At 40.8% G+C, this 18,265-nt stretch overlaps 1 protein-coding gene across 1 annotated transcript in view; it reads right to left on the bottom strand.

The window, feature by feature from the left end:
• CDK14 (cyclin dependent kinase 14) overlaps positions 1-18,265 on the bottom strand; it is a 532,130-nt gene that overhangs the window by 507,903 nt on the left and 5,962 nt on the right. Inside the window, exon 2 of the mRNA XM_059712254.1 lies at positions 15,821-15,852. Within this exon, the coding sequence (XP_059568237.1) occupies positions 15,821-15,852 (32 nt within the window). The remainder of the gene's footprint in view (positions 1-15,820; positions 15,853-18,265) is intronic.

Here is an 18,265-nt window from a genome sequence, read left to right as displayed (position 1 = left end):
TTTTTTTTGAGAGAGAGAGAGAGAGAGAGAGAGAAACATCAATGTGAGAGAGAAACATTGATCGGTTGCCTCGAGTAGGCACCCCAACTGGGGATCAAACCCACAACCTAGGTATGTGCCCTGACCAGGAATCGAACTCGCAACCTTTTGGTGTCTGGGATGATGCTCCAACCAACTGTGCCCCCTGGCCATGGCTAATTAGCATTATTTTTTAAAAGATGTCTCAAAATAACATGAATGACAAATGAAAAGGGGAAAGTCACAAAGATTAAGAAAATTACAATGCTTTATGTAGAAATTTTTACTAAAATAAAAAACTTGAATAGTGGGGCATAACATGTTCGTGCATAAAAAAACAATACTGTAAACTGAAAAGAATATTCTTTAAAAGGTATTAAAAATCTTTTTACTAAATACAAAACTTTATTTTTATAAACTCCCAATTTTTCTATCTCATCTGTGTATTTTTTATCTTTTCATTAATAACCAAGTGTTATTTTATATTGTTAAAATATAACAGTATCAGAATTAATAACGATAAATAACTAAATTTCAAAAGTTTTCAAATGCAACCTGATTTGAGGCTGTATTGTAATCCCTGCTTTCTTAAATGCCTAAGTATGTGTCAACTGAGTTATTAGAAATAGGTTTAACAAGATTAAGCAGGAGACACAGGAAAAAAGTGACTTATTTTCATTTCTGTCCCTCCCTCTACTCTCAAGATAAATGTGATTGGAAGTAAAAATAATAATGATAGGTATTACACACGTGATCAGCACATCATACTAGCCACTGGCCTCAGAGGTAAAATGCCCAAATGGAAGTAGAAACTAGCGAGAGGCTCCCACATGTAAGTCAAATGCTTCTCAAACAAACAGCAGGAAGGGCTGGCAAATACATTCATTTTAAAAGTAAATATTAACCTAATGAGCTTGGTGACCGGAAAACTGATTCTGCTCTCTTGAGATTTTCACTTGCCTGCTCCTTGTCATCAAAAAGAAAAAGATCCTGGCCAGGTGGCTCAGTTGGTTGGAGCATCATCCATACACCAAAAAGGTTTCGGGTTCGATTCCCAGTCATGCACATAACTAGGTTATGGGTTTGATCCCTAGTCAGGGGATGTACAAGGAGGCAACCAATTGCTGTTTCTCTCTCACATGTCTATCCCTTTCTTTCTTTCTTTCTTTCTTTCTTTCTTTCTTTCTTTCTTTCTTTCTTTCTTTCTTTCTTCCTTTCTTTCTTTCTCTCTCTCTCTCTGCCTCTTTCTCTCTTTCTCAAAATAAATAAACATATCCTCAGGTGAAGATAAAATAAAAAGAAAAACCATTAAGAGGGCACAGATTCTCCTACTTCTGAGCCCAACTGGTACTGGAAAATAATCTAAATTATGTCCTGAAATCTTCCCAACTCAACCAGAGGCAAAAGCATTAGACCAAGTAAGTCAGATGACATGCATGACAGAACGAGTCCCTGAAAGGCAGTGGGGAGCACAGGACATTAAGTCCTTGCTTAGGGGTCGTGATTCCCTAATTGCAGAACAGGGCCCATCACTCCCAAGCATCAGCACCTCCTCCCGGCTCCTTTGCTCTGCTGCTTCCCAGGCCTGCACCAGGCGCCCAGGGAAGTCATGTCTGTCACGCAGAAGGATGGCAGGAGCGCCCAAAAGGTCATACACAGCCTGGACCCACTGCCAGGCTGGGAGAAGGGGCACAGTGGCTGGCGCTGAACACAGTCCCCACCAAGACCAAGCAGTTTCAGGAATAAAAGGGAAAGAACGCCCAAGGATACGGGAAGCCTGGGGAAGAGGAGAAAGAAAGAAAAAACGGGTCTGTTTTTCTCAACACCCACTTACCAATAAGAAGGCATACAAAGCCTTCACTGTCTCTCTCTGTGCCCACCTAAAATCTTTCTCTTTTCTTACTGAGATGTAGATATTTATAGTAAGTACTTGCTTTGCTCAGGTGAGGCAGTGTACACCCATTGAAAGACCTTCTGACACTGTTTTCTGAACGTGCCAGTGAAAACACATGCCCACATCACTCTCATAACATCTCCCAGCAGGCTGGGGATCCATGGTGCCTCATCCACCCGTTAACCTTCCATAACTTTCATTGTCTGCTGAATCCCAATGTCTCCATGGAAATTTGTATTAAACTATTACGACCAGAAGGAGGAAGCTTAAACCTTCAACAATTCCACCCAATCCCCACCCAAATACAGATCAAAACAGCAATGCAAGCAACGTAAAGAGTAATTTAGAAGAGACCTCCTCAATCTCACACTATAACCAACCATGTTCTCTGCAGCAATTTATTTAAGCTCCCTGGTTTCCCCCGGTTAAATGGGTGGAACTTGGCTCAAAAATGGCATTGGAATCCACTGCAGGAATCTTTTATTTCACTTGCTCTTACGTCTTATTAAGAAAACCATTCATCTATTAGAATTACTACCAAACATCAGTTGCATCTTCGTAAGAACTTGAGGTCCATCCCCCGTCTATCCACCGCATATCACACATGCTGTGCCCGGGTGTTGTTTCTCCCTTCCCCTGGGATGCAGCCCGGTCAAATGCTACGCACACTCTGGAATCAAAGACTAGGTTGGAATCACAGATTAAACCCCTTTCTAGCTGAGGGGCGGTGAGCAAGCCACAACTTCAAGGAACCTCAATGTCCCTATTATCCTTTTTCATTTCCTTTGTTCAGATATCTCCCCCATGCAGGAAACACATATGTTTTACAAAGCTCAGATCATACTCCGCTGCGTACAATGGCGTCTTCACTTAATGCTGCAATTTTTACTTTATGCTTTTTTACTATTTTGTACATTTTCTGCAAAGAGCATTACTTTTCTTAGTAGCAAATATTAAAAGTATTCGGTGAAAATTATGTAACTGGTAAGAAGGAAAAATTCTGAACCTGAAAAAAGTCCCGCGTGATATGCCTACATTGCCTAGAAGAAAAAAAATTGTTTTCTCAAATTGAGGGAAATGCATACATAAAAAATATAATGAAGGAAGTAAATGGAATGCTGCAGATACTAAAAGTGAAACTGGTGTCATCCAATTACTGTCATTCATACAGGTTTTACGATTTTCATCTTCTAATAACTGTAGAAAAATTAATGTAAAATGGAGCGGTATACCAAAGTACATGTTTATTTATCTTTTCCTTTTATGATGAAAGCACCTTTTCTTGCACATGTAACACACCATTTAGAAAAAGTAATGCAAACCTCCTGGGGAAAGTTCTGAGCTCAATTAAGGCATCTGGGGACAGGCCGTATGTTACCGAGCGTTTTGCACACCTGAACCCCAATATCTAATGACCGAAGGATGCTCATTTATAGAACTAAACAGTCTGCCTTTTAAGAGAAAAGAGGCAAGCCCTGCAGAAACTCTCCATCATGTTCACTTAAGACAATAGAAAGAAGCTATACAGCTGAGGATTTAAAATAAATGAGCACATATTACACAAAAGAAGTCATTCACGTCTCGAATGACTATTACTAACATAGAATTCTATCTTATCAATCTTATCTCTTCTGGACCTATAACTTTTAATTAATAAAATTTTCATTAAAACTAAAAAAATAACCCTAAGCTATCAAAACTCATTTTTATATGTCGTGAAATAATGTCTACTTAGTCCTGGTTTAAAATTTTTTTATCACTGTCTTAGTTTTTCTTTTGGCTAAAATATCTTGAAAATTAATGTGATGTCAAGAAATATACAGCTGTAGAACTAGGGCTATATTTTCTAAACCAAAATTCAGGATGCATGATCTGAAATCAAGAGCTGTCCAAAAAAAAGTCAGATTGCGTGTGACTGTACCAGTATCCATCTTCAACCCCCTTTTGGTTCAGTTATAGATATTTTGGATGAATGGCTATCAATCATTTTTATCATCAAAATGCACTTCTGGGATTGGCACACTCAAAAGATAACCGTGGTAACTGCAGCAGCAGCATTTTTAAGGTGTGCCTTAGGGTGGGGGGAAGTGGAGAAGCCCACACCAAAATCTTCAGGGAGCATTTAGAAAACTCTCGCCCTCCAAGCCCATCAATGTTTACAAAACTGGTGCCCACCCCTGTTCTAGAATCACACTTGGCAGACATCTCACATGAGAGTGTCCATAGGTTGAGAGAACACAAATGAGCATATGGCACTGGCAACTGTAGGACTCCCCAGAGTCTCTGTCCAATTTCAAGTACAATTTCAGTACTTATCAGTGAGATTGGCCGGCTGCAAAAAAAGTCTATCAGTGAAAAGTCAAACAAGTACTCTACCTGACACAATATCAGCTGAGTATACGATTACATGTTGAAAGAATTTTTTATTTTAACTGGTCATAAGAGCCTTAAAATTTTTCCCCACACATTCCTTACCCATGCATATAAGATTTAAATTTAAAATTTAATGAGTAGCTAGCTATTTAAAATGACTTACACATAAAAACTATTAATCTCATATTTAAAAATGAGTACACAATGTTGCATTATAAGACACTGTAGTAAAGAGTACTCCATATATTGAAATAATTTTTTTTAATGTTTAAATAAAATCTCCAAGCTCATATGCTTAAACAAAAGGAATGGGAAGGAAAAGAAAGGGAAGGGAAGGGAAGAAGGAAAGGACAGAGCAGGACAGGAAGAAAGGAGGGAAGCAGGGAAAAAAAAAAAAAGAAAATTTAAAAACTAAAAAATAAATTGAAAGTACAGACCATGACTTCCAGTCCTCAAAAAACTCTGACATGGTGAGCACACAACAGAGGACACAGGTGCTGTATTATCAAGTTATGCACCCGAAGTGTATAGTTATTAACCAAAGTGTATAGTTATTAATGTTATCTGGATAAATTTAATTTGTAACAAGGAAGGAAATCATTTCATCATAAAAAGTAAATTTTAATTTTTTAAAAAAAATACTGATCTCTGATGGCTGAAGGTTTCTGTTTAAGGTAAACATGGTTCTCACCTCCTCCCACAACCACATCAAAAATACAACTAAACTACAGAACAACCATCATTCAGAACAACCTGAAATCTGGCTGAACAGAAGTTCTACAACTAGGGGATTAAAGAAGAAGTCACATCGAGACTGGTAAGAGGGGCAGAGCCTCAGAATGGGCTGGGCTGGCATCCATGTGATTACCTGAGACCCACCAACTTGCAGGCACACCCAAGCTGTTTCCAGTGGCGTTTTCATACAAATGGCTTGTCCAGGCTCATGTTTCAGACTTTCCTAAAATCTCTCAAACAAGCAGCATCTTGCCTCAGCATGCCCTATACATCTTACTAAGTGGCCCCAGGCCCGGCACCAGCAGCAGCCATCTGCAGCTTGCTTTCTAGCCTATGCTAGGTGGCCCGGGACAGAACATAAGTGGTAGCTGACCTTGGCGTGCCCCTCCTGGGAGGTCCCAGGGCCAGTATACCGACTGGACAGGTTCAGAACATGTTGAAGCACCCCCCAACCGCCTCCAGAAGGGACACACTCAAAGGGTGCATTCAGCAGTCACCAGAGCCCCAATGAACTAAGTCCTGCTCTGTGGGGTGGGCCCCTGCACAGCTGATGCACTACAGCGGTCACAGCCAATCCTTACAAGCCTACTGGCCTGGGGGTAAATCTCTCCCACTAATGTGCCAACAGCAATCAAGGCTCAACTACAAGAGGAGGGTGTACACAGCTCACATGGGGGAAGAGGGCACACCTGGAGTGCCCGGCTCAAGTGACTGGGGAGGCTGTGCCACTGGGCCTTACAGGACACCTATTACATAAGGTCACTCTCCCAAGCCTGGGAGACATAGCAGCTCTACCTAATACATAGACACAAACTCAGGAAAACGGCCAAAATGAGGAGGCAAAGAAACATGTCTGAAATGAAAGAATAGAACAAAACTCCAGAAAAAAGAGCTAAACAAAACGGAGACAAGCAATCTACTAGATGCAGAGTTAAAGACACTGGTTAAAATGATGCTCAATGAACTTAAGGGAAAAGCAGATAAACTTAGAGACAACTTCAACAGCATAAAAAAGGACATAGAAACCATAAATAAAAGAGAAAGCTGAGAATCAAAACAGCGATTTGTAATATAAGGAAGCAAAAAAATATTTAATCAGAGAAACAAAACGAAAAAAGAACCCCCAAAATGAGGATAATGTAATGAGCCTCTGGGACAACCTCAAGCGTACCAACATTCACATCACGGGGGAGCCAGAAGGAGAAGAGAGACAGCAAGAAAGTGAAAACCTATTGGAAGGAAAGATGGGAGGAAGGGAGAGAGGGAGGCAGGAATGGAGGGAGGGAAGGAGGGAAGCTTCCCTAACCTGGTGAAGGAAATAGACATACAAGTCCAGGAATCCCAGAGAGTTCAAAACGAGAGGAACCCAAAGAGTCCCACACCAAGACACATCATAATTAAAATGCAAAAGATTAGGCACTTCTGGCACCAGGAAGACTATCGCCATGAAGTTCAACCCCTTCGTGTCCTCGGACCGCAGCAAAAACCACAAACGCCACTTCAGTGCCTCCTCGCACACACGCGCCGCAAGATCATGTCCTCCCCGCTCCAAGGAGCTTCGGCAGAAGTACAACGTCCGCTCCATGCCCATCCGAAAGGACGATGAGGCCAGGTGGTTCAAGGACACTACGAAGGTCAGCAAATCGGCAAGGCAGTACAGGTGTACAGAAAGAAATGTCATCTACATCGAGCGGGGGCAGTGTGAGAAGGCTAACACACACCCATCCTCCTGGGCATCCACCTGAGCAAGGTGGTTATCACCAGGCTACCACCGGACACAGATCGAAAAGAAATTCTTGAACGCAAAGCCAAATCTCAACAAGTTGGGAAAGAGAAAGGCAAATATAAGGAAGAACTTGTTGAGAAAATGCAGGAATAAATGTAACCGGTTCTGCAAGCACGGTTTGGCTGTATAGGTTTTTAGCCTGGTGTGTATTCCTTTGAAACTTGTCAAGATGTCTCTGGGCTATTTCTTCCCTTCCTGGTTTGGTATTAATATGTGACTCTGTAAATCTATTGTTGCTGTTTTGGTTAATTTTATGAATAAACATTAGAAATGGTTCTTTAAAAATATGCAAAAGGTTAAAGACAAAGGGAAAATCTTAAAAGCAGCAAGAGAAAAGTAGTTAGCTCCCTACAAGGGAGCTCCCATAAGTGATTTCTCAACAGAAACTTTGCAGGCCAGAAGGGAGTGGCAAGAATTATGCAAAGTGATGAAAAGCAAGGATCCATGACCAACATTTCTCTACCCAGCAATGCTATCTTTAAATTTGAAGAACATTTAAAGGCCTTCCCAGACAAAAAAAAAAAAAAGAAAAGAAAAGAAAAGCTGAAAGAATTTATCATCACCAAATATTGCATGAAATGTTAGTCTTCTTTATAAAAAAGAAGAAAAATTAAAAAAAGAAAAATGTTTAAATTATCAAAAATATGAAAAAATGGCAATAAATACATACCTATGAACAATTAAATCTAAAAAACAAAATAAATAAGCAAGCAGAACAGAAGCAGACATATACATACTGAGAACATCTGGATGGTTGCCAGATGGGAGGAGGGTTGGAGAATGGGTGAAAAGGGTGAAGGGATAGATAGTACAAATTGGTAGTAACAGAATAGTCATAATATAATCAATATTCTAATAACTATGTATGGTGTCAGATTTATAAGTTACCTGAAACTAATAAAATATTGTATGTCAACTGTAATTGAAAAATAAAAATGATTACAAAAAAAAAACACAACCTGACCCTTTACTTAGCCGATTGCAATTATTATAGTTCCTAGCATAAGAGCTATCTCAAATACAACCAAGCAATTTGAGGATCTGTAGATTATAAATAAGTGGCTCAAATTTCAGTCAGAAGGAAAATGGGTGTATTGGACTCCCTGTAGCTGGGCCCATTTTGTACTTGTTGAAGAAAATCATAATTGCCTCCGCTCTATGAAGAGACTTCCTACACCAAAGGTCAGCTTTCTGCAAATGAATTCAAACATGTGAATCAAAGCACTGCCCCAAAGGGAACACCAGCCACCTTCCTACAGGCGAATGGGCCTGTCGCCGGGATGTGCGGTGCTCCGGAAGGGAAAACAGACACTATTCATGCCTTCAACTTCTGCAACATTCTGTCTTTTGTGAATTAAGGAAAATGAAAGTGACTAATTCTCCCAAATGTCATACATTTTGCATTTTGTGACATGAACTTCCTCTCTGAATCTTTACGGCACTACCCAGACATTCTAGGCACTGTCTGGGACTAGACATAATTATGGCAATTATGCCTACCATAATTAGGGAGATGGCAAATGTGATCAAACTGAAGGAAACACTGAAGCACAAAAAGTTTCAAGCCTCCGAAAATTTCAACTACATTTCCAATGAGAGAATTAAGGAGGAAGTCAAGTTCTCTTTCAGTCAGTCACCCAAAATGTTGAATTTGAAACATAAGGACTTACTGGCATAATGAGAACAATCTGTAAATTTCTAGATATCTTACATGGGATAGGTCCTATCTTCCAGGGTTGGTAGACACAGACCATGGTGAAAATAAAATAGGATATACAGTTATATAAAATCTTACTCTAAAGAGTATCACTGTATCTATGCCCAGGCCTCACACAACAAGATAATAGGAACTGGTCCGCCTATAAATGTCAGTGGATAAATTCTCTGAACCTGGCTAGACTGAGAGTCAGGTTGAGAGCATGTCCAGAGTCTCACACAGACCAGACATCAATAAACCCCTGATGCACAAATCTCTGAAGTGAAGTGAAGTGAAGGAAGTACCATGACAAGAAAAACATTTTGGGGAGAGTAACAGATAGAACCATGAGGTCAATTAAGAGGTTATTGGGATAAAATAGGTAAAAGAGATAAAGTCTTGAACTGAGGTCATGGGAGCTTGAATGACAATGAAGACACTGAAGTCGGAAATGACTGTTTGATAAGGTGGAAAGATGGGCAAAAGACAGATCATGAGAGGCCTTGAAAGCCAAGCTAGGAGTGTGGACTTGAATCTGTAGCTGACAGGAAGCTTTTACTAAAGTATTCGGCTATTCGGCGGGTGAAGAGCCTGGTGTGTATTTCGTATCTGTCATTCAACTGGAACTGAAGGCAGGGAAGCCAGTTAGACCACGGCAAGTCCAGGCAGGACAGCATGAGGCTGAACGTGCACCTCAGCGGTGGGAATGGAGATGGCACAGGGGACAAGGGCCAATGCCTGGGTTTAGGGCTGGGGGGGGGGGGGGGTGTCAGGTTTACGCCTTGGAAAACCATGTGGCTGTTACAGCCAGTCACCAGTCACTGAGATAGGAAAGAGAACGGATGCAGGTTTAGGGAAAACAAGAATCAGTAACATTTTGTAAGTGCTGAGACTGAGGTGACCTTGAAAGGCAGAGGCAGAAGCATCTAGTGGGCAGCTGGACCTCACGGTGTGGCGTTCAGAAAGCTGAGTCAGCCACACTGACGTGAGTATAATATTACGGGGCAGCCAGAAGCAAGGGAAGGACAAACCCCTGGGGGCGGGGGGGGGGGGGGGCTGCATGAAAACATGACCACAGAGGACGGAGGGTTTCCGGTATGATGAAAGAGACTGGGGAACTTCACCACACTCAGGGCCTATGGTGTAACACCTAGACATAAAGGAAGAAACAGAAAACGTAGATAAGAAAGACTCAATTATACAGTTTCTGGCATGGAAGGGAGAGGAAGGAATCAAGAGGAGAGGAGGAACTAGCCTAGCACGGAAAAGACAACCGTCCTCCAAGATGGGGTGGGGGTGGGAAGTAAGATCGGAGCAAAGGAAGGTACACGTGTGGGCGAGGTGCTGATGCCTAATGGCGTTAAGTGTGGTAAGAAGCTGGAGGGAGTTACGAGTTGCACTTTTTCCACCAAAAAATTCCTATGTCGAAGTCCTTTAACCCCCAGGGCTTTTGAATGTGATCTTATTTAGAAACAGGGCCCTTGTCAGATGTAACTGGTTAAATTAAGATGAGGTCCTACTGGAGCAAAGTGGGCCCCCAATTCAGTTTGATTGATGTCCCTATAGAAAGGGGAAATATGAAATTGAGGGAAGACGATGTGAAGAAGCCAAGGGAGAAGGTGGCCATCCACAAGGTAAGGAAAGGGGCTTGGAATACATCCTTCCCTCACAGACCTCAGAAGAAACCAACCCTGCCGACACTTTGATTTCAGACTTCTGGTCTCCAATCTGTGAGACACTCCATTTCTATCGTTTTAAGCCACCCAGTTTGTAGTGAATTTCTATGGCAACTCTAGCAAACTAATACAGAGGGAAAGTCATCTACTTAAAGGAAGGAGGGTTGCTAGGAGGTTTGGGGAGAGTGGAAAGGTTTCAGCAGGAACGAGGCCAGCCACCCAGTGTGCACAGCTGCCTCAGGTTCCAGCTGAGGCTGGAGACGATAAATGTATTTATGCTGCGGTGTGATTTCCCCCAGCAGCTCTTGGCAAGAAAGGAAAAGGCGCCAGTTCAAAATCAAGGGCTGGCAGAGTCTATTACAAGCAACGTACAAAGGGGCAAGGCTATTGAGGATACTGGCAAGAGAGTGATGTGCCATAAATGAACAGGGAAGCAGGGATGGACTGTGGGCTGGAGAAATAGGACAGCGCAGGCAAAGGAGGGGTTACCTGGAACCTGGAAGCCAGTGACGAAGAAGAGACAGAGGGAGTTCAGCAGGAATGAGAGGGCTAGGAAGGGAAGGTTATTACTGGGATTTATTATTTTTAAATATTTTTTTTAATTCAAAGAGGAAGGGAGAGGGAGAGGTAGAAACATCAATGATGAGAGAGAATCACCGATCAGCTGCCTCCTGCACACCCCACACTGGGGATCAAGCCCACAACCTGGTTCATAAGTCGACGCTCAACCACTGTGCCATGCTGGCCAGGATGGGATTTATTACTTTAGATGAGAAAGTCAGGGAAGTCTGAAGTGAGACCCTTGTATACAATGCATACATCATTCACACAGACCCTGAGGCCTCCAATGATGATGGTTGGGGTGAGAAAAGACTGAAACAACTTCCACTACCCTCAATGGATGGAAAAGAATGACCAGGAATATCCCCAAATTGTATTTGTACCTAACCCCTGGACTCTAGTTCTCATAAAAATCACCGCCACATTTACCATTGCAGGTCAGTGTTATAGTTACATCTTTATACAAAATAGCCAAGAGGGGCATGGACTAGAAGCTGAAATCAATGGATACTGCCCCCATCCATCTCACAGAACGATCACATTCAGCAGACAGGAAGCAAGTTAACCTAGAAGAAGGTACTTGAAGAAGTTACGGTTCAAATGTAAAAATGTGAAGCTATTTAGCAGGCTTTGTACACACTTTTCTAGCATATAAAAAATAAAATAGCTAGAAAATAGCAAAATGTGTTGGCAGTCTCTTGTACTTCACAAACAAACAGAAAAATAATTGAGCAGAGTGAAGAACAATTAGAAAAATTCATAAGTGACCACCTTTTTTTTTTTTCCAAACAAATAAGTGCTTAACTATCTGGATCATATACCATAAACAAATAAAACTCTTCACATTTAAAAGGTTTATTTTAGTCACTAAAATTTCTGTATTTCTCCCCAAAGAGTCAAGCATAGTCAACACTTTGTTCTGACAACTTATCTGAGCTAAAGTAACCGAGGTATGAAGCAGAACTAAAACTACACGGATTAAACTCAATTGATGCACAAGAACCATTCATGAATTGCTGTGGCTTTCGACTTTTCCAACTCTTTCTATATACATCTATGTATACTTCATTGGAACTTTCGCTCCCAAAGTTCAAAAGGTTTTCTGTGTGGTAATTTTACATTGGGGCAGATTAACTGTATTTCTAACCTTTTACATTTTAGGTATTATTATTATTATTATTTATAAAACAAATAAAATTTTAAAAAATAAGATTCAAAAATTTACCAGAAGTCATAGTATAGCTACTGTTAACTGCCCCAGGAAGAATGGACCCACTCAGGGGACATGCCATGCCATTTATTGGGGACCAAAGGTGAGAAAGGAACTTGGAAAGTTCTGTAATAGTATCACAGTTATGAAGTTGACACTTACTGGCTCCCATCACAATGTCACCAAAAACACTGTATCCACTTAAAACTATGACACAAAATAGCAATGTTCTTTCATGCTTCAATGGGGCTTAACCATTTGTTTCTCCAGCAATTATTTATTTGGCCCCTTCATTTTGGCCATGTACTGTGTCAAACACTGAGGCTCCAAAGATCAAAAAGTTCGGGGGCGGAGGGGGGAGTTTTGTGGGGAAAAAACAACAAAAAATAAAATAAAACCGATAAAATTTTACTTGGGATATCCTTATAAATGATTCGTCTGTCTATATCAAATGTGCAGATTAAACCCACAGAACATAAAATGCTTCATATTTTAATCAGGACCCAGATGCACAATGAATTCAGAGCAAAATGATCATCCTTAGAATATCTTCTCTCCAAATATGATGGCTTCAAGAAAATTCCCTTTTCCAACAAAACTACCTACCAATGTACCAGCTGAGGCCCTCAATACTTAATTTCCAAAGTGCCTCTCATTTTCTCTCTATAGCAAGCATTAGAAGGCAGTTTCTGAATAAATTCCAGGCTGGTTATGAAAATTAATAAATTCCAGTCAGAGTATTGCAGCCTATTTAAGAACAAGTAAATAAGTATATTTTTCAAATAGATCTATATTTTTTTCTTCTCCATTCAAGGTCAAACATGTACACACCCCCTAGAAAAATCCTCTATGTAAACCAAGGAGTTGCAACTAGACTCCAGCTCCAGGCGTTCTGTAGGAGGCCACAGAGCCAAGGAGCTCCAGCTCAGAAATGCTGAGAGGGAAAAAAGCTGCCACGCCCCAACGCCTATCTACCTGGTAAGATGCTGACCCAGCCCCGGGTTTTAAGATTCAAATCATAAGATCACAAAGCAAGTTCAAGAAAACTTCTACCGCTATAATCTGAAGATGACCTTAGAAGTCACTGACTTCCGGTTTATATCATCACAGATCTGGGGCTCTTTTCTGATCTTGGTAAAATTGTAATTTTATGTTGATTGTTACGTAGAATTCTATCATACATTTAAACATAAGAAAGCAACCTGACGGTGACAGTCTAACTGATCAGTTTTACAAATGAAAAAGTGAGCCCTGGGTAAATTAAATGACTTGCCCCCTAGGTAGGAACTAGCAAATGACAATTCGCATCGTCTGGCACTCAGTTCAACACTTGCTCTCCTTATTGGCAACAGATATTGACTCTTATTCAATAGTTAGTTATTGGCTGTTAACCATGTGCAAGACTCCCGAGGGATCACAAAGCTGAATGCAGTCATCCTCGGACCAACCTGGAACGACCTGCAATGTAGTAGGTTTTAGACAATGGTTTTAGTCTTAATTAATATGCAAATCATCACACAAAAGCTTATATGGAATTCTACTGGAATATCTGAAATAACTCTCCTCATAGCTCTAATTCTTCATTTCGAACTAAATCAACCTTGTAGCCTGCTTCCTAACTCCAACTACAGAAGGTGGATGTCATGGTGAGAGCATCAGTGAGGAGGAGGAAGAGGGGAAGGAAGAGGAAGAGGAAGAGGAGGAGGAGGAGGAGGGGGGGGGGGAGACAAGGACAACGATAATACCAATAATGAGACATTTCCTATGTGCCCATCACTGTTCTGGAACCTTGATCCTTAGCTGATTTAATCCTCACAAGTTTGTAAAAGGCTTGGAAAGAGTCAATCAAGTGCTTTTGAGAAGGTGGCTGAGTTAGGGTTTCCTTATACCCAGGCAGCCTTTACTAGTGCTGCCTCCCAGGCTGCTGACGTGGGTCTTCCCCTGATTAACTGGAAACTCCAGGCCCTCCAGACCCCAGTTTCTCCATCTGTGAAATGATGACGTGGGCCACATACCCTCCAATGTCTCTTCCAGGGGTAGCATTCTGAGATCTACTGGTCGGAGGTATTTAACCAATCTCTTCTGGCACCGAGGAAGGAAAACACTTTGTACAAGCTAAGGATAATTTTTCCCAAATTACAAAATCCAGACTTTGTGCAGAGGTTTTGGAGTAATGGAGGGTGGGTAGTTAGTGGAGGTCTGTTAATATACATCCTTAACTTTCATCTAGGCTCCAACCTTAGCTTATTTTGAAAGCCACATGTCACAGCCGCATGGCAACGTAACAGATAATCATTAACAATGGCATTTAAACAAGAGGGGGTTTACATGGCTAATGATGATTAGTAGTTCCGTGTAAAAATATAGGAGAGTAACATGTGTGGTCCAGGTGAGAAGGAAAAGAGCCGGCAATAATATGTGGGCTGTGGTTTTCCGCTTGTTTCTTAACACGAGGAAAGAAGCAAGAAGAACTTTCAACAGTGGTTGCAACTGGTTAATAGGATCTGGGGGACTTTGCTTGCTCCTTTTTCTTATATTTTTCTTTTTTATGAGAGCTCACCTTACCTCCCCAATTAGAGGGGAGGCTTTTCTTTATAAAGAGAAAAAAGGTGCCCAATATTCTCACATTGATTTCTTCTGAGAAAGAAGAAAACACTCTCCTACAAACATCTCAGTCACCCTGCTGAAATTCCAGAAATACGGGTTTAGAGAACATCATGATTACTACTGCGGACGGACGGACGGGGAAGAGAAGATTCCTCTGCTGCCTCAAGTCTAGAGGAACTAAGTGTTAGAGGATGTTTCTGGAAGGCTGGCTTTGGAGTCCAGGGACACAGCTTTGCAGAGCTGGGCCCGGGAAAAAGAACAGGTGCAGCCGACGAAGCAGCCGACCGTGAGAGCCAAATGACGCCGGCCTCATCCAGAAATCCCAGTCTGGAGCAGGTTCTCCCTGCGTGGCCCTGCCCTGCGCCTCCACCGGCCACGTGGCCAAGAGGACTTGCCAGGCTCACCCACGTCCTTTCCTCTCTGAAGCCCGAGAGCAGAGGGTGACAGGTAACATCTTTCATGGGATCTGCCGCGGTGAACCACACCAAACGAATCTAGGCTTTCATTAGCCTTCAGGATAAGCCCATGGTACAGACACGTCTGTGTTCATAGAAAAACATGTAATATGTATATATGTATACACATGCGGCCCAGTTCACAACACAGATCAAGTGCCGTGGCTTGGGATGGCAACAATGAAACACCACTTTATAGCACTCTTGAGAACGTTTTGAAAACACATTATTTCTCTGGTGATCCCCACTGATACAGGAAAAAGCTCAGGAAAGAGTACAATTGAAAAATCACATTCAGAACGCTATGAGTTACCTCTGCCTGACTCAACCAGGCTCTTTTGCTGTGGCAGGTAGAGAAAGACGGGTCTGATACACAAAGAACAGGAAAACTAGAACGGGAAAAGTCAGCTCGTCCTCTGGGAGTCTGACAGACAATACGTGGCGTCAACATGGCATCGCACCCTGATCCAGAGGAGGTGTGCGAGGGCGCGGCGGTGCCCAGCAGCTCCAGGCTGGCCCTGAGCACGCCCAGCACACCAGGCTGGGCCAGCACTGCCACCAGCAAGGCAGCACCACCAAGGCCTGCGGGGGTCTTCCGCGTGTTTGTTAATTTAAAAGGACATATTTTTGTTCACTCATTCAACTGATTTAAAATTGACAAATAATACAGTGTAACTAAAGAGATATCACCTCTTGTTGGTTTCTTTTTTAAGGCTTTTTTTTCTGTTCTAAGTGTGAAGTTGGCACCTATTGACTTTACCTGGCAGTAATTAAATACATCTAACATTAGATAAAGAAATTTAACCTACCTCATCAAAGGTGGTGTCGTCTTTCTTCAAAGCTATAAAATAAAAAAAGGAAAGGAAACAGTTATTGTGAAACATCTCAAAAAAGAGGCCAAGTTTCTAAGTTCTAGAAAACAGAGAAAAATACCAAAGCAGTATGGTGTTTTCATTTCAGAAAGTAAAACTGTACCCCAACCTGAATAACAATGTTACGATACAAAGAGGAAAACTGCAAATGGGAGAGAGAATTGCACAGCATGCATCTTTGTGAACACTCTCATACATATGTAAATGAGACTGTCCTCCCAAGTATGGAAAAGAAGAATGCATATCCTTCACCTACTTCTTCTGTTGTAGGAACATGTTTAAATGAAAGTATGAAAAAAAAAAATCAAAAAGTAAGACTAAAGAAATTTCCCCTTAAACTTCTGGGTTTTAAGCATATATATTTACCCAAGGTTTAGGGACCTCCCAGACCAACTGTTAGGATGACACCCACTCTTCACAGGACCCTGAATGAGATTTTCATACTGAGAAAAATTTAAGTACGGTGATGAAAGACCGAGCACGTACAATAAGCACTGCAGCTACATAATTCAAACATTTCAACATGAGAAACTGTATAACAAAACATCAACAAAGGAAACAATGCGTTCAGAATATTTATAGGAACTAGTGAATACCTGAAATTTATTTTAAATATATATATGGCTTCAGAACTGAAAAAGAGAAAGAGAAGTATTTCATGCATAGTTGGCAAACACCTCGTTCCTTAAATCCTACAATTACTTAGAATGTTTCATATTAAGGTAACGCAGAAAGTAGCTAATTTAAATGAAACCACCCGTTGGAGAGATGATTCAAATTTACAGAACTGTGCATAGGCGTTTACTGGTCTACATTGGATAGTTCTCCAGCTAGACATACTTGGGTAGCTCTTACCTGGATAGCCATGTTCAGACAAAAGCAATGGAAAGCAAATTATTTTGGCAATCAAGCTCCGAGAGAAGCTTACGTTATCATATCAGCTGAAGTTATCATATCAAAGCTTACATGGTATAGTCTAGCAATCTTAAAAAGATTATTTTTATGTTTCATACTAAAAATTTGTCTCTTTAAAACATCAGTAAGTATGTGGTTATGGTGGTGCCGTTAAGGTTGAGGGAGATAAAATGTTTCTGAAAGTTTAATTCTTAGCCTTCCCTTTGCCTAAGAAACTGATCTGGAATAGATTCCTCTACTTCCTTTAATTTAGAAGGATTTCTTCTGAATGGAAAATTAAAAGAAAAGTCCTATTGTCCCAGTCTCAAATGGCTTCTCTCACATTCAATTACACATATTTTATTATGTATTTTGTTAAATTTACATTAAATCTCAAATAACCTATTTTGATCGAAATACATATACAAGATCCTAGGTGTTCTTGATAGCTAGGGTTAGTGCTAAATGGTTAAAGTTTAACTTAGAACGTAAAACTTCTCATCTAGAAGGCTTTCTTTAAATACCAATCAACAATGTTACTAGACTATACCCCTCACTCCCTCAACCCAAAGCATGTCCTTTAATTAACATACATGACTAGTGATTCTGTTACAAAATACTAGTGACCTACATAAATTAAATATAGACAAATGGTTTCATCTAAAAAAAAAATATTTGGAATAGAAATGATTAGCTAAATTGATTTCAAATACAAAGTCAACTCCTGTCCAGCCTCAGACATAGCACATTTAACAAAGATTAATGGAAATCATTTTGAGGCTGCCATACAAGATACAAACAGCAGCAAGCTTATAATTCACAGTACAAATTTTTAAATGTATTTATTTTGGACATGATAAAAGTTCTGGAAATTTAGCCATAGTTTTTCTTAAGCAAAGCATCCAATAAGAACTAGAGTTGAGCCCAGCTGGTGTGGATCAATGGTTGAGCGTTGACCCATGAACCAAGAGGTCACGAGTTCAATTCCTGGTCAGGGCACATTCCAGCATTGCAGGCTTCATCCCCAGTATAAGGTGTGCAGGAGGCAGCTAATAAATGATATTTCTCTCTCATTAATGTTTCTATCTCTCTTCCTTCCTGTCTCTAAAAATCAATAAAAATATATTTTTAATTTTTTTTTAAAAAAATAATTAGAATTGATACTATCCCTTAGAGAATTGCAAATATGAAATGAAGACCCTGAAGTTGAGAGATGAAGAAAGCAGAAAATCAGAATTCTTCAACACCCAGTGGGGACTATTTCCTTCTTGTTCCCTCCCCCGCCCCCCAAATCCTGACAATCCCTCCAACATTCTGGATAAAGATGTGGGGTCTGTAGATAAAAAGAGGAAATAGAAGAGGAAACTGCAGGTGTATTTTCTAAGATATAAGAGCGGGAAGCCAGATTCTCTCCCCTACACACTATTCTCGAGTCCTGGATACTACAAGGGAGAACGTTTTAAGACCAAGAAGTCTATGGCTTCATTG

Source organism: Myotis daubentonii, chromosome 10 (assembly GCF_963259705.1).
Source record: "Myotis daubentonii chromosome 10, mMyoDau2.1, whole genome shotgun sequence".
Lineage (NCBI taxonomy): Eukaryota > Metazoa > Chordata > Mammalia > Chiroptera > Vespertilionidae > Myotis > Myotis daubentonii.
This window is presented reverse-complemented; position numbering and strand designations above follow the sequence as displayed.